The sequence below is a fragment of the Lepisma saccharinum genome, chromosome 15, assembly GCF_977018435.1.
Source record: "Lepisma saccharinum chromosome 15, izLepSacc3.1, whole genome shotgun sequence".
Classification (NCBI taxonomy): Eukaryota; Metazoa; Arthropoda; class Insecta; order Zygentoma; family Lepismatidae; genus Lepisma; species Lepisma saccharinum.
Window position 1 is genome coordinate 9,569,419 of NC_139243.1, and position 24,708 is coordinate 9,594,126.

Sequence of the window (24,708 nt, forward strand, 5' to 3'; positions counted from 1 at the left end):
TATGGTCAATACACTTTTGCATTCGTTCGAACCATTTGTCAAAGCAGTTTTTCCAATCTTCTTGAGACACCTCCATAATATGGTTCTTGAACGCATCAACGGCGTCTTCCGCCGACGAAAATCGTTGTCCACGCAATTTATTCTTGACATTCTGGAACAAGAAGAAGTCATTGGGTGCCAAATCAGGACTGTACGGCGAAAGACCCATCAATTCGATTTTTTGACTGTTCATAAAGTCGGTTGTTAGACGAGATGTGTGACAGCTGGCATTGTCTTCATGAAGAATGATCCGACGGTGTTTGTTTGTTTTCCGTATTTGACCGAAGACCTCTGGCAAACAAATTGTTGTGTACCATTCAGAGTTGACCGTTCTACGTTCCCCTAAAGGCACAGTTGCCACATGACCAGTTTTCCCGAAATAACAGGTGACCATTTGTTTCGATGTGCTTCGAGCGCGAACAACTTTTGTTGGATTGGGTTCATCTTGAAACACCCATACAGTCGACTGCTGTTTACGTTCCGGCTCGTATGCATATATCCATGATTCGTCACCTGTTACAATCTTATATACGTCTTTTTGAAGCACCACGATTTCATTTATTGAGCATTTGTTTGCACCAATTGACGCGAACGTCTTTTTGAGTGTCAAATTGTGTGGGATCCAACGAGAACATACCTTTCTCACAGCTAAATGATCATGTAATATTTTATATATGCTGGTGGAACTAATGCCTATGGTTGCCTCAATCTCACAGTATGTCACATAACGATCTTGCAGTATTAGGTTTTGCACAGCATCAATGTTTTCTTGAACAACTGATTTTGGACGACCTTCGCGAATCTCGTCGTTGAGCGAATGGCGGCCACGATTAAATTTGTTATACCAGCGTTTCACAGTGGCAAAGGATTGGGCTTCATCAATGCACTCTTGTCTTGATAATCCACGTCGAAAATCGTAAAAAATCATCGCACGAAAATGTTCACGAGTTAATTCCATTTTATTGTTGTTGTGCAATCTCCAAGGCAACATAAACAACACAAATCAAGCTATTGACAAAACATTTGAAGTACGTTATGGTCAATAATGCCAGATGATTCCCTGCAAACGTCAAATCACGCCTAACTTCCAATTAGTGTTGCCAAGGCTCAAAATATAAATAGTGGCCCTCGTATTTATAAATGCCCCAAGGCAGTTTTTAACAGTTTAAGGAAAAGAAAGCTGCGTGGAAAATAACAACATTCTCTCAGCCTGTACCTTGTTAGTTTCCTTTGCAGTGATGAAAGATTATTACAAGATAAGATATCTTGAAGTTGATTAGGTAAATGTGAGTTTTAAATTCACATATAATTAACAATTTGTCGTAGATTAATATGTCCCGTATGTTTCTAGATGTATTTTGAGTCTTAAGTATGTGAAATGGCAAATGTGAACTCCACACCTTAAATTAAATATTGTAAATATATATACCATTTGATTGGATTGATTAGAATATTTGGATACAAGTTTGAGAACCGCTGCTTTAGATAACACAATCTTACCCTTTGGGAATCATTGGCTTAGAACCGATCATGAATGTACTTCTGAATAACACAAGTTATTTTGTTGTAAAAATTCCTATAACTTCTAAATCCTTTAGGAATGAAAGTGGTTAGAATGCAGCAAGATGTAACTAAAGTTTTGCATGCAGAAATATATCTTTTTAGTAGTTGTTTTGTGTATTTTTAACTAATATACAAAACATTGAGTAAATCTAGTGACAAAATATTCACTATAACACACAAGCATGAAGGAAAGTAGCTGCATTTTCAATGGTTTTGTTGCAGTTTGGTAATGTTCGTTATTATATATCAATACCTTGTTTCACTCTCAGTATTGTCGCACTTTCAGGTTTGTGCATAAGGTGATAGTTATAACATCTTGCACAATGCATGCATTAGTTTAGCTTGAGATTAGCAATTTACATATCTGGGTGTGTCCTTTTAAACATAAAATACCACGAGTTAATCTTATAGGAATGTTTTAATAACAAATTGTGTTAATTAATATGTATCCCTGTATAATTTATATTTGAAGTTTTTCAAGTCTTGAATCTTTGTGGTTACTACTATGTGGAAGAAACTTTTAGCTTATTTTTTAAAAATATAACCATTAATATTAATAATACATTTTTTTCATGGGATTTCAGTTTGGTGTGATTGTTAAGGCTAGGCTTATAAGAGGTGCATTTAAACTAAAATTTGGAACCATTCTATATAAATAATGATTATTCTGACTGGAGCTGTCTTATTCATAAACTTTATGTTTGAGATGAATATTTATTGTTCCAGGGCTGTCGAGCCATGGATTATTATTATTTATTGTTATAATTTTTGTCTTAACATTTTAACAGCTGCAGATTTTGAAAACCATTTAGGGTTGACATATACTATATCCCATCTTTGTATGTGCAGTCCATTTTGTATTTTTTACTTTATTTTTTATTATTTTTGCATGTTTTGTATGTTCCCATGGCTTCTTTGTAAGAACTTAATGTATTAGTAGACTGCTGTGAAGAAGTTTGTGATATTGTTTAACTTTTTCAGTTGCACAAAGCGAAAGCGATAACAAGAAACGGCCATCGTCCAGTAGCGAAGAAAGAAGCCTCAGGGATTTGAAAAAAGCAAGAATTGTGAGAGAGAGAAAAGAGGAATCGAGCACCCTGACAAAAGAAGCAGAAAAGAAGGTAACAAGTGCTTCGGAGAAGGAATCGACTCAGAGAAGTGACAGTGGTGTTAGTGCCGAGAAGCCAAGTGCTACTAATGATGCACTCTCTACAGTTGCAAGTTCCGATAAAGTGCTGAAAAGACCGAATGAATCGGAAAAGAACTTCATCGAAGTTAAAAAGGTGAAAATATCTCCGGAACTGCAGAGGCACGGTGCTCTCTTGCTGGAGAGGGACCAGCTCCTCCAAACAAAGGTGAAAGCCAACAAAAGTGAACAAAAAAGTGCCGACGACTGTATGGTTGTGAGTGAATCCGGGGAGTCGTCGGCGGAGAAATCAAAGCAGGATGCCCCAGCGGAAGTTGCCGAACCTCTTCCGAAACAGCCTCTGCCGGTTCTACGTGACCTACAGAAGACCATGAAAACGCTCAGTAGGAACGAGTTGGAGGAGTTGCTCATTCAGAAAGTGTGCGAAGTGATAACGAACAGAAGTGACGTGGGTGAAATGAGACAGCGGTGTGACTCTTTGGAGCAGTTGCTCGAACAGTGGAGGAAAAAGGCTCATCAGCTTCAAAAGCAGGTAAGCTGGTGAAAAGTAATAAATTGACACTCCCTTCCCCAGAAATAGGTCTGTCTGTCCTCTTTGCTTTAGTGAGTCTCTTATCTCAATTACACTGTAAGCCCACTTTAGACAAAAACATTTCCTTTAACATTTTTGCTAGCATAGATGCTTCCAAAATTCTTACAGCACTTTTTATAGCAGATATTATTTACACGGAACCATTTCACGCACCTCTTCTATTAACATTTACAATGCAAAGTGTGGAGAGAATGTTGGATAATATATACAACATGAAAAGCTTACGAATTATGCAGTTTTCACTTAATAACTAATAAATTTAAAGAGGAAAATATGCAATGTAAAACAGGAAATTGTTATTCATTTGACAAGGTATGTAAACACACTGAAAGTTTACACATATTATTGTAACTTTATGAAACCATCAAGCTTAAGTGTATGAGATATTTCTGTCCACTAGTTAATTCCCGGTGTTTATAATTGAAACAACCAATGTATTCTTCCATACATATACTATAGATGTTATAAAGTATGTATGTATCAGCTCCATTGATTTGTACCTAACACCTGTTTGGAATCATTATTACTCTCGGTTGAAGAGTTATCGGCTTTTATAAATGTGAAGCGATAAATTGTTTGGATCTCACTCATTATAAAATTACTTCACTGTACATGATAGAATTCAGTTGTAGTGGAAATGTGAAGAGAAATGCTATTGTCTAAGGCGGGTCTATTGACCAAGGCACCCCCTTACACATTGCAACAGATTGAATTCTGGATTGCCCACGCAGAATACGAGAGCCATATTGTGTAGTAGGTAATGCTGTTAACTTGTAACAAGGATGGTGACTGAACCATATTTCAGTGACCTGCATCCTATTTTAAACTGGTCAGTCCTCATTATTATGATTATAATTTGGACTCTACACACATTTTACTACTATTACTAGCAACTGTTTCCACCAACATCTGGTTATTTTCAGTTACCTGGGTGCCTGTGCATTCAATGATCAACTCATGATTTTGCCACCAAAGGTTCCCAACCTGTGGATGTGTGCTTTCGACAATTGCGTCAATTCATCTTCAGTGCTGTGGTTAGCCAAAAATAACAGAAAACCAATATAAAATAAGAAAATAACAAATACAAAAATGTTAGTGCTATTTTTTCAATTTGTGTTAGTTCAATTGTTGTGGAAGGCAGTGTAACAATTAAGGCTTGACTGGACCTTCAGCCAACGCAAGGGCAGCTGTTTTCAAATTTTCTTCTTATATTATTTGACGACTGTGTGCTAGCGACATAGGCATAGTTAGTGTGACTATAATTTGTAACATTATGAAGCAAGGTGTAAGTAATCAATAGCATAATTATTGTTGCAGGTTAACGATCTTTCAATGGTTGTGAAAAAATTTCTGAATGATCAGAGAACGAAGAGGGACAAGCATGTGGCGCCTGTGAAAATTACTCGATCTGTTGGCTTGCAAGTTCAAATGCAGGCGGTAAGTATTTGGACATTCATAGAAATGGGATGTCTTTTTTTTTTTTTTTTTTTTTTAACACATTTCATTACATTTTTTTATTTTATTTTTGGTGTGCATTTTTGAGTAAATGAAAGGGTGAGAAAATTTGGTTCATGTAGGCTGCAAAAATGCTCTGAAAGTAATTTTCTACTACTTACTGATACTCCCTTCCTCAAACACCCATTTCTGGAGTCAAAAATAATGAATTTAGTTACAATTGGCATTGTGTTAGTGCAATACTGGACCAATTTGATATTTTCACAGATATAAAATGCAACAAATGTTTATCATGAATCTGAATGGTTCATTCACCTCCTTAATTAATGCATGGCACTAGGTGGTTGTAGTAGATTTTTCCTTTGAAAATCAAACTTCTATTTATAAAACTTTACCTTTGCAATAATAAAAATGACAGAATTTTGTACCAAGTTATGAAAATATTGTGTCAGTAAATTAGACAATTTTATCAATAAGCCAATGTGCCTGTATTGGCTGATAATAGAATACAGTTGGATCCTGCTTACTTCAATGCTAAAGGAATATTCACACAGACATCTGGTTTCATTCATTAGAAAATATTGTCCATAGAGAAATATACAGGGGTAGATACATACAGGGTGCCTACTTGAAAATTCTCACAGAATGCTTTAATTTTAAAATTCATAATATTTCGAGTTCACTTACAAAAATTTCCATTACTCTTTTTTTTTTAAATAATGACCACAGGGTTTGTTTGTTTTTTCCATATCATATCATGTGTATTGTATATAAACATGCTGCTTTTAATTTTTTTCCACAGTTGCTAGCCAAATTTTGAAATCTGCAGTGATGTGTTAGATTTGGCCATATATTAGAATGTGCCTTCTTCAGGAAGACCACTCCGCCCCAAAAATTATTAACTTTTAATCCAATCTTGAATTAATAAATTAAATGTTTTGTGACAGTCAGGTTTACCGTCGTCATTATTATTATTATTCAAATCCATAGGGGTGAAAAAATGTGCTTAATCAAGGTGTTGAGTGTCTTTATTTGTATCTATATATATTTGATGTACCAAGCCAACGGGAGGAAGGAGAAATTCGCGTGTCTGACGGGCGAGCGCCAGAAAGGTCACGTTATGCGTCTAAAGCTTAGGAAATTCGACTGTAATGACAACCATTTAAATATCTCGGGTTCCAGCGGTCAGATTTATGTGAAACTTTTACCAGCGCAGCAGCATGTGTGCCAGGATGGATGTGTGGAGTTTCGTCGCGATCAAGCAAGAATTGCGGATGCCAGATCGAATTGGTTGTAATCGATCGGTTTATGGGCACAGATTGCAGTTGAGCTCTGGGCGCCAGCGAGACGGAAGCTTAATCCGAAGGAACCAAACCCAAAACACGACCCTGTCCAGCCTAGGAGACAATGGAGCGAACTGGAATGACCTCTCCGGAAGCGTCCCTTCAACGACCGCCGAGCGTCCTTTTTCGAAATCCAGATAAAACGAATTACATGCTTTTTCGACACACAGTTTTACCGCGATTCTTGTAGCGAGAGCACCTCCGTGTTACCTCTCCGTATACCGTGGACTTTGTTGTGTTTTGCGAACATCAGTGTGTGATAGGCAGTAAGTCTATACGAGTGAGCTTACCTCAACCGCTGGAGGAAGTTGAAGCGAGACTGTGTTTCCGTGATAATCTTACGCCGTTTATAGTTTTGTGAAATGAAATTGAGAAGAGAAGAGGGGTTTCCCTCGATTCGCCCGATGCCAGACGAGATGCCGACCATTGCCTACAACATGCCAAGAAACCCGAGCCACGCCGATGATGCCTACCAGCCGCCACACAGAGAGAGAGAGAGAGATGCCGAACGCTGCCCTGTTGACGTCCCGATGCTTGAGATCGTCCGACGGTGATTGAGAAGATGCCGACGAGCCAAGAACGACCGCCCAGATGCGACGTCCGAATCGCACCTGACCGCGGAGATGTTCACCGATCCCGAGAGGAAGAGACGCCGAGGAACCAGATGTATGAACGCTCTTCGTATTTTCATCGTCGCGACCGAGGAAGAATAGGAAAACCTTTCGTGTGAATACTAAGTGATTTCAATCGCCCATGAAGACGGCAGGATGCACCTTGGAACCTGAGAGGTGGTAATGTATTCATCTGTATGAATGTCAACACGTACTGGCTCGATTGATATTTAGAGAACGCCCCAGAAATTCGTCAACATTTTGAAAACGCCCACACAACTCGAAACTTCATACCAAACTCCCGTTGCGCTTATCATTTGTAATTTATTTGTCTCAGGTCAATTTTACTTATTTCTTGTGATTTATTTTTAATGATCTTAAATTCGTTGTTGTTTGTGCTCCTTTTGTATTTGTTTAAAGTGCGTACTAATAGAGTAAAGCGCCGCCCGCTTAATTGTTTAATCTATTTGAGGTTTGTTCATTTTTATGTGTCCGCGCTGTGTCGCTGCTAGCTAGGTCAGGTCGCGTATGTGATTATTTGTTAAAGTATTTGCCTGGTAATATAAATTGCTCGTCGCGGCGAAGTGTTGAAGTCCTGCCTGCTAGAGAGTATATGTTTGCATCACTCAACGGAGGTGGTTGTTATGTTTGGAACCACGTGAGGTCAAGTAAAAGGAAAACGTCCGCCCACGTGAGCGTAATTGCTGTTGAGACGCTTTTGTTTATGCTGGACAAATAATGTAATGTCACCGCACCGACCTAATTGTTTTTAAAGGTGAACTTAAGTAAGGGGTGGCTAGTGAGTTGAAGTAGCACTGGAGCCAAAATCACAAATGACCTGATTAGACAAAAGTCAAGGTAAAATTAAATGAGAATGCAATAATTAGGGCTTGTCGTCATGAAACCTGTACATTTTATGTATCATTTTGTGTTGATGACCCCGTAATGATTGAATGTGTGAGTGAAAGTGTGAGCGAGAGAGGTGAGATGTAGTAAATTGATTTTGTTGGTTATGAATAGAATATACTTTTTATTTTTCATGTTAATTTTGGGCTATATCATTTCGTACGCATGTCGCTACCCGTGATTTTCAGGTGTGCAGCTAGCGGCTTCCCGGCTACAGGTAAAGAGGTGCTAATCTGAAAGTATATATGTTTTTGTTTTATGTTTGATATGGCTAATGCTATGCACTGTTGGTCACCGGTCCCTATACACGAACTCAACCTGGACCGTAACGCTATTTCACTTGTCCGAGGGAGATTTTGCCACCTCTATCTAGGTAGTGGTAGCATTTGTTTTCCCGAGCAAGGGAGGGCGTTTCACAGTTTTAAGATCACACTTCATAGCTTATATTAGCGAGATTCGTTACTTTCTTAGCTCATATTTGCAAGGAATAAAATAAAATAATATTCCTGACTCCAAAGAATAACAGGTTGGCACCTAAATATTTTTTAGTTTTCTCTGCGCTAGAAATATAGGGTATACAACTATAGGTTTACCTATTCTGTAAAAAAAATGTGTGGCTTGTTATTGTATATTTTTGTAGGTTAGGAAATGCAATGCAAATTCCTGCTTGAATATTGTGAATGCATTGTCAATACACACTTGAAGTCATAAAGATTGTACTTCTAGTGTTTTCAGACCATATTATAAGCTGCTAAAATAATGTATTATTCTTCCATTTTACTCACAGAATCACTATTTTCTCTCCCTCTTAACACTATGTGAAATAAGACTTCACAGATTACATTGCACCCATGTGGTGGACACTCCTACTGAGTATGGCCGACTTCTGAAGCATCAAAAAATATATGTTTTTACCTAAATATCTGCTCTCTAGTTATTAGGCATAAGTGTTTTGTCTAATTTCTTTCTTATTCCTGTTGGACCAGCATTAGATTTAACATATTTCTCTCCTTCAGTTCTTCGTTGGCAATAAAGGTGGGAACAGAATGATGGGAACTGCACAAGGAGGAATATCAAAAGTTGGTGCAGGATCAAAAAGTCCACAGGTGAGGAACACGTGTTAATATTCACTGCATGTAAATGGTAGTACACATGTGTGTGTCCCTTCCCCTTCCCTGTGGAGGAATTTTGAGCTGTAATTTTTCAGAATTCGGACTCTTGGTGTAGTAGTTTTAACTGAATGGCAATGATGTACTCAAATAATATATATTCCTTTCCCGGATTCTCTGGAGTAAGAGAACGCAAACGCGTTCTGTGCGCATGTGGAAGGGTGTGCGCCTCGTCCAATGATCGTGCAGAGGGGAGGGGCATCCACGGGAGGGGCTCATTCGCGGTCCAGTAGTTCCGTAGTACACATGTCAGCTCGCAAGTCTAGGGGAACTCTGCATTCAGGAGAGCGCCTCATAGTGTTGAATGTGTTCGAGAACAACTTGTTTGAAAAGTTTAAAACACTGGCTTTGTTTTTTTACAAATGTTTAAAACAAAGTGTTTGAAACATGTTTTTCATACTTGTTTAAAACTCATTTTGATACACGATGTTTCATAGTTTGTGGTTATTTGTGTGTTTTTTTGAAAATGTATGTTTAAATTTGTTAAATTTTTTTTTCTGTTCTTCGTAGCATCAAAAGACAAATAAACGTGCAATATTATTTGTTATTTGTGTAAAACAATACACTGGCCATTGTCAAGAATAAAAGAAGAAATTGGCAGCAGAAAGCGTTTTGCTTTATGGCCGTTTCGTTGCTTTCATTCCGCACCCTTCTCCACCTAGTCTGACCCCGCCGACAAGCTTTCCCCTCTGCACGTCGCTACTCCAGAGAATGCGGAAAAGCAGTATACATTGAATTTATGGTGAATAAGAGACCAAGTTCAAGTAGATTTTTAGTACATTATCTTGGGATCAAAAGTGGTATATAAAATGGCATTTCGGTGTTAAATGTTGAATAAAACCCTAAATTTGATTAAAACGCTACACTTATTACACAGACATTGCCCTTCTAATAGCACATTTATTAATTTACCAGTCTTGCATAAAAGAGTCTGTTTTTGCTTCTCAATTATTTACAGCAGAATTAATCAATTTTCCATGATTTGCTTAACTGAATTTCATGTTTGAAGAGTTTATTTTGCATAATTTCATGACAAAACCTGTTAGAAAAAAACACCTAATACCTTTCAAAACCATGAAAAATGAACATTCCAGTGTGTAATTAATAATGTGGATTTCTTTTAAACAAAGCGAAATATGCGTGCCTCTATTTATTGGCTTACGGTTTTCATTGTGTATGTGGGAAACACTGGTTTGGAGAGAAAAATCTCACTTTTCATGTATTCACCTGAAAACAAAACAAAAAAAACATGTGACAGTCATAAAGTAGTTTGTATGTTCAAAAAAGTTATAACAAAATGGCAGACTTTTTACATTAAATTACAGGTTATTTAAGATATACATTGGGTCTGTAATTGATTGATTGATTTACTTTGCTTTTTGTGCCACTTTTGTCTAATTTGCGAAGATGGGGATGAGTGATGATATGATGAAATTGATGGACACTCGCAAACATCCATGCTGGGATTTGAACACGGGACCCCTGGCATCGTAGTGCGATGTGCTAACCACTCCGCCATGGGGGCCGGCTTGTCTCTGTAATGTCAGTAATTTTACGAATACACCAATATGCCTATATTAGCCAATGTCTTACGTACTGATAAATCTGAATTTTTGGAACATTGTTTACCAGCACAAGGCAGCTTATTGATTCCAATTAGAAAAAATCTTTTTTTTCATGGCTGGCTCTTTATCATCAAAGCAGGGTTATTTTTGATTAGTGGTAATTAGGAACGCGGCAAGAGATGTCTCATTTCCAAAAGCTTCCTTTGAACCTTTTTAATGTATTTTTTTCTTCAAAATTTGGGGATGCAAGTGATACGTCATTGGAGTTGCATACACGGCTTCTTTTGAGGAGCATTATATAATTTATAGTTTATATGCATTTTAATGCAATTGGACATAATTGTAGGAACATACAGTAATGGGTACAATATATTTTTTAAATCTCTTCTTGTGCAGTTAGTGACCTGCATAATTTGTTCTCTGTAACTTCCATTGGTGGAAAATAAGATAAATGAAATACACTTACGTTGAGAGGACCGTCATTCAGCACTAAGATAAAACAGACTTCATCTTTCTATGGCAATTAGTTCTGCTACAATATTTTTAGGTGCATTTGAAAGGTGTGAGTCTGGAAAGTGTTATCCACAAACGGTTAGTGTTTTCAATACCAGCATGAGATTTTTTCAGGCAAGCTTTATAAACTTATTTGTTAGTATCTTGGAGTGTGGCGATGAAATAGTGTGGAGTGAAGGAACCTATTTGAATTTTCAGGGTCTGGGTGCAAATAGGCCAACACAGTCCACAGCAGCAGCACAGAAAACCCTATCCCCCAGCGGGAGCCCTTTGTCTGGGAAAGCTGGACCAGGAAGTTTGGGGAAATCGCAAACTCTTTCCGGAAAGGTTAGTGGTTGCTTGAATATTTTTTCCATGCTGCCACTGATTGGTCAGAAATGTCGTTGATTATGTTTGATAATCTTGTGTAAAGTTATGATAATTTTAATACAAAACGTTGATAGATAAATATGGTATAGTTAAATAAAAGTCTTGTGTGTAAAAACTTATAAATATTGTACTTTGAATTGTCACTATTACAATTCTTAATGTTTTCAAGTAGGAAGACTTTCAGTGGAAATCTGTAAGAGTGTGAGCATTGGTCAAAGTGCCATCTCCATGCAAGATATTTATGTCTATAAATCACTTACTGAATACTCGTTTGTCATATCTCCACTTTTTGTCGAAAATGCGTTGATTACATTATTGTGTCCTGTACATGTTAATGCATCATGCATCTGGCTGTGAATTTTCAGCATAAATTAAATGTGTGTGCAAATCGTGTAATGTATTCAAAATCCACGTTCTCCTGAATAGTTAGTGCAGATGGACATACGACAAAATAGTATTCAGCTGGCAAAATGTAAGCTGTAGTTTACATTTTTGTGAAATGAAAAACAAATTACCCATAATTTATTTGTATTGTTATTGTTTTGTTTTCAGACACAATTTCATTTTGCACTAGTATCTAAAAAAATAATATTGTGTCAACAAAATAAAAGTGATATTCAGTGAAATTTCAAATATCAACACTACATTTCAACCTATCTTGAGAAAATTTCCATGCAAAATAATGACAGTTTCGTGATTAGCCAAAAAGTTACAGAAAAGCAAAGTAAAATAAACCAAATCAGTTGAAAAATCAGTAAAATTTTCAACTTAGGTGTACAATAAGCAAAATTGAATTCTCTCCTAATTTCAATTTTGCTTATTGTACACCTGCATTGACAATTTTTTCCAACCTTGTCCCTGCATAAAGCGACACTGGGGCTCACTCAGCCTCAAATCAGTGTGTGAAAGTGGCTGGGCATGATGCTGATCACATCATTCCAACTTTGCCTAAGATGAATATGTGGAGCTCTACATTATACCTTCATGGTCTTATGCACATGAACAGGGGTAGCCTTACCCCTTATTATTTGGAATTGAAAATTATTTTTAGAAGGATATTTGCTAATGTTTATTTTTATTTGCTTTGCTTACTAATTGTAAGTATTATAATTATTTCACAGGTTCTTGGAACCCGCCCAGGTGTGTCATCTGCAACAGGCACATGTAAAACTCTGAAACCGTCTCAGTCCCCAGCACCTCGGCGTATTGCATCTTCTGCCACAACTACTGCCTCTCCATCTTCCTCAGCCACCACGACGACCACGGTAGCAGCTGGGAAGGGGGTTAAAGTGATAGACTTGACGGATGAAGAAATGCCAAGATCCAGTAAGATATCATTTTGCAATTATTATATAGTTCTATAAGCTTACAGTAATCATGTCAGAAGTTTTCCTTGGGCAAGGACTGTTTTGTTCATATGTGTAAATAGACATGGTGCATATAAAAACAACGATGAAAATATTACACTGGTTAGAGTTTTCAAAATACACGTAACAGCTATTTTCATTTTTGATGATATGCGTATCTTGTTGCATTTATTACTCTATGCGTATCTTGTTGTAGTTATTACTCTAAAGCATTGAAATTGCATAAGCTTGTTTACATAATTTTTGAAACTTTGAATGCTTCAGTTCTCGCAGTATTTTTGTCAAGCAATGTAACTAATATTTGCTACAGTAAACAATCCTTTTCTTTTTCCACATGTTGAAAAATTTTTGCAGTTGCAAGTATTGCTGCAAGAATCTATTGTTAATGTATGTAAAGTAAACATTGTTAGGTGTAGGAAATATGAGTGACATGACATGGCAAAAATACACTGGAAGTATTGAAACATTGTCAGTTTAAACATTATAGGACTTGTTTGTGTAATTTCTTATTTATTTTGTCCTGAATTTTTGGACCAACCTTGCGTTGAAAGAAAGCATTATTGAAGGGTTAAAACATGGTTGAAATAAAGGTTACATCAGCATAAAGTAGCTGCAAGAAACATCTGATCAGAGCAGGGACATGAGGTTTTCATACTTTTTAATTCTTTTAACTATGTTTTAACCCCTTCATAACTCTTTCCTTCCATCCCTGGTGTTATTTAATTGTTTAGAAATACGCATAAGGGGTGTCTCAGAAATATTTTAGTTTTTGTGCCCTGTGGGGCAATTCACACATTACGGAGAAAAGAGATAGATCGCAAACGCTTAGCAACATTGTTAATATTTAGTGATCCAGAGCCAACCAATAGGAATATGGAGTCCAAACTACACCACTCATACTGGTCTCCAATTTTACATTCCCTGAAGATGACAGCAATGTATGCCCTCGAAACGTTGGAAGCCAACTCCAATTTAACCTGGCTGGTAACCCGAGAACACCTGTTCGAACCGACATGATATATACCACCAAAATATCATGACGATATATCATCTAGTTCATATCGCCTGGATGGTATTTTTTCAATATCGTGATATATTGTCTGAACGATATATAGTAACACCTCGTTTAACCGGACTAATGGGGGTGATAAGTTTACCTGTTTAACGAAAGTCCGGATTAACTGAAATAACCTAAAAGAAGAGTAGAAAGTGCATTAAAACTCCGTTTATAGCAAAGAAACAAGTTTATTATGGTGTGATTTAGAGGCATAGGCCTAAATACACTATACAGTACAGTACAAAGTCTGCAAGAAACAGAATTTCATCAGTGGTTGACTGCCTTTTCTTTGGGAAGTTCTCTTCTTGACTTCTAGCCACATTTAAAACCTTGCAATTTGCTTCATCGCCCAGCACTACTATTTACACAAGTAGCAACAGGTTGTGTTTGATGAACATGTAGTGAGGTTTTTAATGGCCAGAGTAAATGCATGCTTTCTTGATATAAATGTAATTTCCTCACATATGGATAGTTCTCTTGACTGTCTAGTAAGTTACTGCGGTTGGCATTAATTGCACACAACAAAGAGAATTGTACTAGTGTTTTTGCTGTGAGGACAATGTATGAGGAAATAAGAAGTAATCCACAATTTTGAACGTGATTTTAATTTTTGCACCCCAAAATTAGTTAAAATTTGGTGGTTTTATTTTCATAGTATTTGACATGTTGTCAACAGTTACTAATATACTTTATAAGATGTATAGATCCACCAAGCTTTCTGAAACCTCGGAAAATATGCGAACTACAGTCTTTCCTGTAACTTTAACTAGTGACACTGCTCCCGTGCCAGGGTTTCAGATGAGTTGGTGGATGTATACAAGGAATCATTCATAAATATTGAGAGTAAGATGATAATGTAGATTAATTTTAATTATAAGAATTGTTATTTTTTTTTATTAGCCTAGTGAAAACCTGGAATTATACAGGGTGGAATAAAAGTCTCTTTCCCCCAAATTGTACATTGATCATTTTTGGGGAAAGTGATTGTTATCCCACCCTGTACTTGAATTTTTTTCTCGGTTTTAGATTATTCAGACTACTTGCTCAGGTAGCCTTCTTGGTATGAATGCCTTAGAAAACTGTAGGTTGAGTCTTGTAATCTGTCCACAAAGTGCTTTCTCAGAAATTTTTACTAAAATTTTTTAGTTTTTTGGATGGGCGATTGCATATTTCAGAGATATAATTTTTTTTCTTCTGGAATATCATGTTGTGAACTATTTCAGAATTGAGACCAGTTGCATCCAGCAACACCACCACGACCAGCGCTGCTTCATCCCCTCTGGTTGCTGCCACGACCGCATCTCTTTCTGCTGCTACAACTTTGACGACCGTGAACACGTCTGTCCTCTCGGCTGCTCTCAATGCCCCTGTGACAGTATCAGCCAGCTCATCTGTCGGTGGTGGGGGAATCCGTGTTGTGCCAACACATCAACTTGCAAATGCACCACAAACTATGTTAGCACAGGTTAGTATTTACACTGTCCCCTTCTGGATCGCATCTTGCATGAGGCGATGCATGATGGATGGCTGAATCTCCAACCTGCTTATGCAGAAGCACAGACAGAAATATTTACCACCTGCGGAATGAAATGTGGGTCATCTGCATGGTAGTCAGATTCATTACTGATGGTCCAGTGCCGCTCACTGTCATATTGTGGTGAGTTATTTAATGTCAAAGCTGCAGTTTGTATGATTATAGTTATGAATGGACTGATCTTATGACAGATTAGTTATTGATAGTGATGACTCATTTGGGCAACATGGGTACTCCTAAGCATTCTTTATCATTGCTCTACCAAGGAGCTATGAACCCAGCATCCATATCATACCTCTTGTGAGCTCAGTTTGAATCTTTGATTGTTATTTGTGTTCCTACTAACATTTCCTGTTTCAAGAGTAATGCATGAACTTAATTCAATAGTGTATATTGAGCAATTGTTTCGAATACTAATTTGCCTTTAAAACCACATTGCAAATTACTTTTGTCTGTAGCCTATATTACATACAGGGTGATTGTTAAATTATTCTCAGCATTAAAATTGTAAGTTTTGAGTTGGATCATGTTTTTGATCTCTCATTTTGTTTGAGTGTTTTTTTATTCCACTTTATGCACTGATAGGCTAATCAGAACTGGACCTACAGTTTGAAGTGGGATCTGAACCACTAAATGCCTCCACCGTGTGTTGAACCTGGGACCCCTTGATTACAGGGTGACGAGGTTGCCACTATGCCATCGGGGAGGCCCTGGTATCTCATTTTTCATGTTACAATGAATGAACCATAAATTATATAAACATTACAAGAAAAGAAAGGACTTTGCTGAGAATTTTATGAAATATGAATTGTATGGCCTGCTTCTATCTCCTCTTGTCATGCTTGTGAGGGACTGTTCAAAGAAGGAATGTTAAAACAGAATCTCAGAATTTTCTTGCAAGGAAATAAAGAATGGAAGTAATAATAGTTGATGTACTTGCCCTTAGTTATAGGTAAAAGCTAATTATGTACTATGGAAGTTAGTAAAGAGACAGAAAATTGTGCTATTATAATTACTCTTTATAGTTTTTTTGAAATTTTGATTTATGACTAAATAATAGGAATTTTAAATTAGAAAATGGTTTCTTATGAAACACCCTGTATGTAAACTTTAATGTAGATTATGCGTAGAAAACTCTTGTAAATGTAGACTAGTAGTAGTTATGTAGACATTCTGATAGAATTGTAACTACATCTAGTGTAACATTCTGATAGAATTGTAACTACATGTAGTATATACATACAACATGGATGTCCAGGTTTGGAGAACTGAAACAATATTTTTGTCCAAATCAACAGACCAACACTACCAATGCAGCTGGGCCTAGGTTGGCATATTTGGTACCTACCTCAGCAGTTCCTGTACAACAAAGGCAACTGCTTATTGCTTCTTCAGGACCTCAGGTAAGCTGGCGAATAGTGAATACAGTAGTATGTAATGAATTTTGTGTGTAATCCAAGTTGCATTGACAATCACTCATCTAAAGATATGATACTAATGATCTATAAATCTGGATACAAAATTTATCTGATTAACTTTGTATCCAGATACTGTGGATTAATCACAAGTTAATCCAGAATAGAAATTGTTAAGAAATCCAGATAAGTGACATAAAAATAATAATGGCTCTTCAGCCTGTAAGGGCCTTGGCCTACCTCCCAACTGCCAGTCTCCCTCCCACAATCCTATCTAGAGGCATGGAGATCTTGAACAGGTAATGGAGTGACGTGGGGTCAGCATGTCGAACCCCAATCCGTTATAGGAGATATCCGTGACTGGGTTATGCTACTCACTTGTAGCTCCCCAATTTCCTCACGATGGTGGGTTGCCACCGGTCCTATACACAGACCGAAAACCCAGAGACTAAATCCAGGTGGACTCGAACCCATGCCGTCCCACAGACAAATTTCAAATTAATCCTGTATCCATTTAGAAACCAATGTTTTTCAGATTTTACAGTGTATGTACGTACACCATTTTAAGATCTTGAAAAAGGATTTAATCATTGTGCTCTGTGTTTTTAAAGTTTAATAAGAAAATTAAGAAGCCTGCAGCATGTGAAATGCATTTGTGAAAAGAGATTATTTGATCATCATCCCAGACTTAGCATCAAGTGTTTTTCGAGTGCTCCTGCATCAATCTTTCCTTGCTGCCTTGTAGTACCATGCTGATGACAGGGTCAAAGATGATGTTTTGCATCTCTTTATTGTACGATGGAGCAATATGAAAACTGGTGCCCTACTTCAACAAGTTGCTTAACTGTGTTGAAAAATTGTGTGTGGTATGTGCATCAAATGACAATATAAATAGTTTGTAAATATAATCATGTTTCCGTAATAGCCCATCAAGCTTACTTTCTGGACAACCCTCTAATATATCCAGATCACAAGTATATAGATGATGGATAGAAAATTCATATATTGTCATTGCAGGGATCATCCAGAAAATAAGTTCCATTTGCTAATTTAAAAAACACAAAATGTAGTGTAACAAATACCTTTATTACACACTGAAGTAAATACTGTGGACTGATATTGAACATGGTTGCCACCACTGTTCAGACACTTATCATAACGAGACACCATGCTTTGCTTCCCCATATCGTAGAACGATGCCACTCATGATGATAACCAAGTGGTAACAGAATGTTGGACTGCAGTACGGAAAATGCACTGAAAGTGCCTACAGGGTGAACTGTCTGTTCTCTGTAATCTTCTCTCCAACTGCATGGACCAAGTTGTCAGCCACCATGGATGGTTGTCGCACTCATGATCTGTTCCCCATGCACTTCACCAATCTGATGATTTCATCTGCTGACACATTACACGGATTCACATTGGATCACGGACCTCACTTTACACGTGGTGAGGTGAGCATCTCGATTTGCTTGAACATTATCACAACCCACTGTGAAGCATCTGCACAACCATATATCCTCCAACTGACGTCTGTGCCTTGCCAATGGGTCAAACAACTCTGTTCACATGTGCACTCTCCTGATCGCAGCAGCACTGCTGCAGCACGAATTTCAATCGGAACTTACTTTCTGGACGTACTATATATTTGAATTCCAGATATGAGATACATGAACCTTCTAATATTTTTTTTTAAGTATAATTAATACATAGAGGCACATATTTTTGGTAAATAAAAAAGCAAAATTTCGGTACAAAAACTGAGTCAATTTCGGGTTCAAAAGCGGTAAATAAAATAAAATATCGGTGTTATAGCGGTGAAAAAATGGATGAAAAGTGGTATATAAAAAGACATATTGGTTTTAAAATTGTGAATATAATCCTAAATTTGATTTAAAAACTACACTTATTCCACAGAATTAACATTTCACTTCTAATAGCACATTTATGTAGTTATCATAGCATTGAGTTTATTTCTGTGTAAAGGAGTCCAATTTTGCTTCTCCAATATTAACAGCAGAATCAACCAATTTTCCGGGAATTGCATAACTCTCAGGATAATTCAGACCCCAGAAGGTGTCGCGTCGGTGAATAAACCCTGAATTTCGTGTTTAAGAGTTAATTTCGCTTTTTGCAGTTCATTTCGCATTATTTCGTGACAAAATATGGTCACAAAATGCATCTCACACCTTTCAAAAACATGAAAATTAACACTACAATGTGTTTTTTCAAATTTCGTTTTTTCGTCAAAAACTAAATATGCATGCCTCTATTAATACAGAATATCCATCAGTTTTAAAATGGATATGAAGCACTTTGAATTGGTCTGGATTTCTTGGCCATTCTGGAAGAAACTTATATATTTCCTGGCAGCCCTGTCAAGTGTCATTTGGGTATTATAATTTGTTTGGTAGTGCTTTAAGCAGCCGGCACTAATTGTGGATTTTTGATTCTCTTTAAGGTACGGCCAGTTACTTCAATTCAGAGTTCAGGTGTTCGGCAGCCTATGCAGACAGTCATGTTGAAGGGTGGATCCTTTTTCCCAGTTCAACAAGGTACTGGTATATTTTTACATTTTTGCTTTAAAAAATGTCTGCAAATTCCAGGATTAATTTGATCTAGGAATTAAATGTGCATCTGTGAATTTTAATCCTGAACAATTTTGCTATGATTTTAAAAAGAAACTCGGAAATATTACCAGTTAATGTTTTATTTTTTGTTCAGGTCAACTAATGCCGAGAATTGACATGTTCACTCCAGCAGAAGCTCTTTCTGACAGTACTTTGAACAAGCATTGAGCTTTCTAAACGTGAGACATATTTTGTAAACTTTATTGTGGAAATTTGTAGGTTTAATTTCTTGTATTGAGTACAGAAGTTGAGTGTTGAATAGGAAAATGGTTTTTCTTTCAGGCGGACGCACACCAACTATTCTTCAGTCCATAGGACCAGCTACAAATGCACCTATCCAGCAGGTATGTAAAGCAAAGGAATATTTAAAACTCCATTCTGGTGTGTGTGTTTATGTGCATGCTTTTTATTCCTGATAATATTGTGATATATTGTCCTGAATTAGATAAGTGAACTAATACTTTGAGTAGGCCTGAGCCATACATCATCTATAGGGCCACATATTTATGGTGAATAAAAGATAAAGATTTGGGTATAAAAACTAGACACATTTCAGGATGAAAAGCAGAATGGCATTTTGTTGTAAAAATAGTGAATAGAACCTTAATTGTGATTTAAAAACGACACTTACTATACAAAATTAACTTTCTTCTTCTAATAGCACAATTTTTATATTTTATGTAGTTCTCAGAGTATTAAGTGTAATACTTTGTAAAAGAGTTCATTTTTGCTTCTGAAATATTTACATCAATCAATTTTCCGTGATTTGAATAACCCACAGAATAAATCGGACTTTAGAAAGTGTTGCGTCGGTAAACAAACTAAATTTCGTGTTTTGAGTTTATTTTGCATTTTACGGTTCATTTAAACATGATAAATGAACATTTCAGCATGTTATTTCAAATTTCGTGTTTTCGTCAAAAAACAAAATATGCACACCTTTAGTTATAAAACAAATTGAAATGATACTATGTTACAAAATTAAAGTAAATGATAACTTACTGTAAATATAAATAATGAGAAATGAGTACACATAAAAAATCCATTAACACAGAAGGCATGGGTTTCACAGGTGATAGGCCCAGCAAGAGTTGCTCAACCTTTCCGAGTGGCACCTGGATTGGTGTCTTCAACTGGAGGCGTTACATCGACAGTTCCATCACAGGCTCTTGCAGCTGGCAAAGGAATGCCGCTTCAAATTGTGGTGAGTGTGTGTTTATAAATAATATTGCATTGTTTGTGTGCATGAGTTGGTGTGAGCATGATTTTCAGTGTGGAGAAATTTTAGTCTCAAAACTACTAAGTGCATAACAACTATTGTATTCTTTTATCCCTGCTTGGACTGTAGTTAGTTTTCGGTAACTTTTCAGTGAGGTATTGTGTGAGGGGTTCAGAGCACATGTGGCATAACTCCAATTTTCATGGAAATGGAGTTACATGTATAACTTAGAACTGTGTAGTATCAACATTTGAGTGGTTGAAGTAAGTATATCCTAAGTTTCAAATCCTTTCTCATAGAGGCACTACTGTGTTTGTACTCAAACAGCTAGACATAGTACTAAGTTATCTAAGGGAGAATTCACACTGAAGAGACATGCGACACATGTCGCATGGAAGCGAGCCCTCAGTATGCAACCATTCGAACCAAACAGACACGGCAAACTGCACGTGTCACTTATGTCTCTTGGACTGAGCCATTTTCTCAATACCATGCATCATGAAGCCTCAGTTTGTTGTTTGTGTATGGGCAGCGAATGCTTCATTCCAACGAGCTATATTTAGACTAGAAGAGAGTCCAACCAGGAACATGTTTTAACAATGTTTTAATATTTAATCACAAAACGTTCTTTTCCTGCTTTATCAAGTTTTTTGATGCAGTTATCGGCTGTAATTTGCCTTCAACTTCATGTAAAGAGGCTGTGTTTTGGCCATTTACGATGTGACTGCTTTTATTTTAAAAATCCAGCATATGGAGGCACTTTGGTCCAAAATGGATCAGTCAACATGATAAAGTACTCATAGTGCATTGTTTATCAACCGCGGGGCCGCAACCTGACACCGTGCTCTCGTATTAATTATACTGAGCTGCAAAAGGTTTTGCGGTTAACAACTATCATCATCCATATTTTTATATTTGTCAGCAATCCTACATGTAATCAAACTATTATTACTCTTTATGATTATGCTAGAACTTATTTATCAATATTTAACCCATCCTCATACCTAGTCCTCGAATCGACGGCCTGTCTGGACGTTCACTTGCTGTACCTAGTCGTCGAATCAACGGGTTCCCGATTTTCATCACGTAGTTTCTTTTTCATTCAATACATGGCAGAGGTTGTATGATCTTTCGAATCTATGACGTGTTTGTTTGTGCTGCTAAGTTTTTCATACTATTTAAAGCGTGTTTTGTTGAGTAATTTCTCATGTAAACAAACCTTCATTTGTTATGTCTTGCAATCATGTCGTAACGAACCTTAAAGTTCGTGGGATCTTAAGAGCACCTAGAATGTTAACCAGTTAACTGATGGGGTGATGTAAACTACTCATCATTCATCCTCTCGATGAGACCACTCGTCATTAACATGACGAGTTATTGCTTGGCTTGCGAGAGGTACTGGGATCGTTGCCCAGCATCTCCACCACGTAACGAACCTTAAAGTTCGTGGGATCTTAAGAGCACCTAGAATGTTAACCAGTTAACTGATGGGGTGATGTAAACTACTCATCATTCATCCTCTCGATGAGACCACTCGTCATTAACATGACGAGTTATTGCTTGGCATGCGAAAGGTACAAATTACACAAAGGAATTAAACTACTGAAAAGACAATCGACACTCGTTGTGTTTTGTGAACCGTTGAACCTGTATCATGGCTGGGTGTAGGATAATTACCTGTCTAACTGAAGTCTCTTAGCTGAATGAAAATAGCGAAGTCCTCTGTGAGCTTCTCTCTAACTGTTGACCAAAGCGTGCTTCCACTATCGACCTCCTGCCTTGCTGACCTCCTCTCTCTACCAACTCAATTCCCAAAGTCCAGTCACTTCCCAGCTTGTCTCACCTCTATATTCCCTGGCCATCGAGCTCTTCCTCGATGCCGAATCGCCGAATCGTGTTTATTATCATAATTGCTACCATGCAAACCGCTGACACCAAACCCAGAAGTGTTACCTATTTCCTGAATGCTCAGGAGGTTTGCATGGCACAACACAATGCATTGTAAACATGCCTAAGAGGCTTGAGACAGCTGAGAGAAAAACAAGTGAATGCCCTGGTCAACATGAAGCGTTCAGAGAGACTTAATAAAATAAACATACAATCCTATGGATTGATACGATGTTGCGTAAGAATGTTGTAGAAGATTCTGCGATTGAAAAGTTGCTTTTCAATAGCGATAAAGAGGAAAATGTGGATTTTGGAAGTGGAGATGAACACGGGGATTCATTTTGTGTTAGTGAAATTGAAGAATATACTGAAAAAGAGGAAGAGGTGGCTGTGGCAGGAAAAAAATAAAAGGTTGAGGAATGGAAATGGAATGCAAAGGATGTGTGTGATCAAAATTATTAGGCAAGTTTCTATTTATGTTTCAAGTAAACTGCATATGTGCATACTTATTACTGTACTTCCACTTCAATATATAAAATGTTCACGTAAATTGCTTCGATAGTTTTCACAATCTTTGACATCTTGTATTGCTGTGCAACCTTCACGGGAGATAGCCAAATTTAAATGGTATTTCATGGCAAAAAATTCGGCATTTAAATGGTATGCGGATGGGTTAATTTCATAGGTACATGTTAATTCATGCATAAAATCTTATATACCGGGACATGGTTTCACGAAACGAAGGTTGAGAACAATTTCTGTAGTGTTCAGGTATTTGCTTTATTCAGGCTAGAAAGTCTAGCATATACAGTTTGAGGTCAGTGCATATTATTTCTCAGTTTTCTCATACGTAACATGCCTCTCCCCAGTTTCCATAACTTGCATAAATTTTACAATGCTATTTACATGTAACAATGTCTCTTGTTATGTTTTTTTTTTTTCGGGTGACTAATAAACTGGTGCAATTATATCGGTACCATCATGCGAACTGAGCAAAGAAACGAGTGTCATGTGTCACATGCACCTTGTCTCTTCGGTGTCAAACTCTCATGGCGTGTGTCTCTTCGGTGTGAATTCTACCTAAATGTGCCTTATTCTAAAAATTGCCATGAGTGGAGTTCCACAGGGTACTCACCGGGAATTCCTTGAATTCTGGGAATTATGCGTGAATTTTACTCCGTAGACATGAAAAATGCCAACTTTTATTAATCAAAATTCAATTGAATTTATACATATTTATTAATGCCCTGAGGCAAGGCTTTGACAGTTTAGCTTTTATTTTTATTGAGAAAGGAAAAAAAAGAAAGCTGCGTGGAAAATGAAACAGAATTCTGTCAATCTGTTTGCTTTGTTAGTGTCCTTTTCAGAACAATCTATGACAGAGGGAAGATTACTGCAAGATATCTTGAAAGTTGATTAGGTAAATTTCCAGTTTGAAATTCTCATACAGTTAAAAAAAAATTCGTAGATTAGTATATCCCGCAACATTTGTGACTTGTGTTTGCAGATTTATTTCGAGTCTTGAGGATGTGAAAAGGCAAATGTATATACACACCGTTTAATTGATTTAAATTAGAATTTTTGGATAAATTGGAATCACGCAGACCCTTTGTATTGTTAATATATTTGCGTATGTCTATGTATGGGTGGTGAGAGGCGGTAATATGTAATGTTGAAATAGAGAAAACATCTTCTTGTACCTTGAATTTCTGGAAAGTTCGCCTTGAAAACCGGGAATTATACTTGAATATTATCAAGATCCCAGAGTAGCCACACTGTTACCACTTGTGTTCTGAATTCCTCAGACTTGAAAAAAATCTTAAGAGCCACGCATCAGTGAAGATGACTAATTTTTTAGCTTAGGAAGAGAATTATGTTAGCAAGTAATGTGAGAATGCAAAATTGTATCAGGAAATGAGTAGTTGTTGAGTGTTTTTAAGTCCAGTTTATGCACATATAAGCTAATCGGGACTGAATGTAGTGTAAAACACTATGTGCCTCCACTGAGTATGAACCCCAGGACAATTTGATTACAAGGCGATGTTATGCGATCGGGAAGCCTCTTGATTAGTATATGATCAAAGTAAATATTTTCCCATAAGCAATCTACACATCTCGGCCAGAAAATTCTCTCCAGTTTTTCTCATTGAGCTAAAAAAAGCAATCAATATGGAAGTAGCAAGGTTGTCGAGTGCAAAATAATGCAAAACTTCAATTAATAATTGCATATTTTGCCAGTAACAAAAATTGGTCAAAATTAATGTTTGTGAAGCAGTATCAGAATTCTGAGTGTGTCAGTGGCATAAATAAAAAATATTGCATCTGGT

At 37.0% G+C, this 24,708-nt stretch overlaps 1 protein-coding gene across 5 annotated transcripts in view; it reads left to right on the top strand.

Annotated features, from left to right (window-relative positions):
- The window catches only part of LOC145999567 (uncharacterized), an 87,572-nt gene that overhangs the window by 57,339 nt on the left and 5,525 nt on the right, over positions 1 to 24,708 (top strand). For all 5 annotated transcript variants that reach the window (XM_083136581.1, XM_083136579.1, XM_083136580.1 and 2 more), the window contains exons 4-13: positions 2,584 to 3,281; positions 4,659 to 4,778; positions 8,673 to 8,762; positions 11,102 to 11,230; positions 12,394 to 12,598; positions 14,920 to 15,161; positions 16,529 to 16,633; positions 19,107 to 19,200; positions 19,558 to 19,619; positions 20,348 to 20,479. In XM_083136581.1, the coding sequence (XP_082992707.1) occupies positions 2,584 to 3,281; positions 4,659 to 4,778; positions 8,673 to 8,762; positions 11,102 to 11,230; positions 12,394 to 12,598; positions 14,920 to 15,161; positions 16,529 to 16,633; positions 19,107 to 19,200; positions 19,558 to 19,619; positions 20,348 to 20,479 (1,877 nt within the window). The remainder of the gene's footprint in view (positions 1 to 2,583; positions 3,282 to 4,658; positions 4,779 to 8,672; positions 8,763 to 11,101; positions 11,231 to 12,393; positions 12,599 to 14,919; positions 15,162 to 16,528; positions 16,634 to 19,106; positions 19,201 to 19,557; positions 19,620 to 20,347; positions 20,480 to 24,708) is intronic.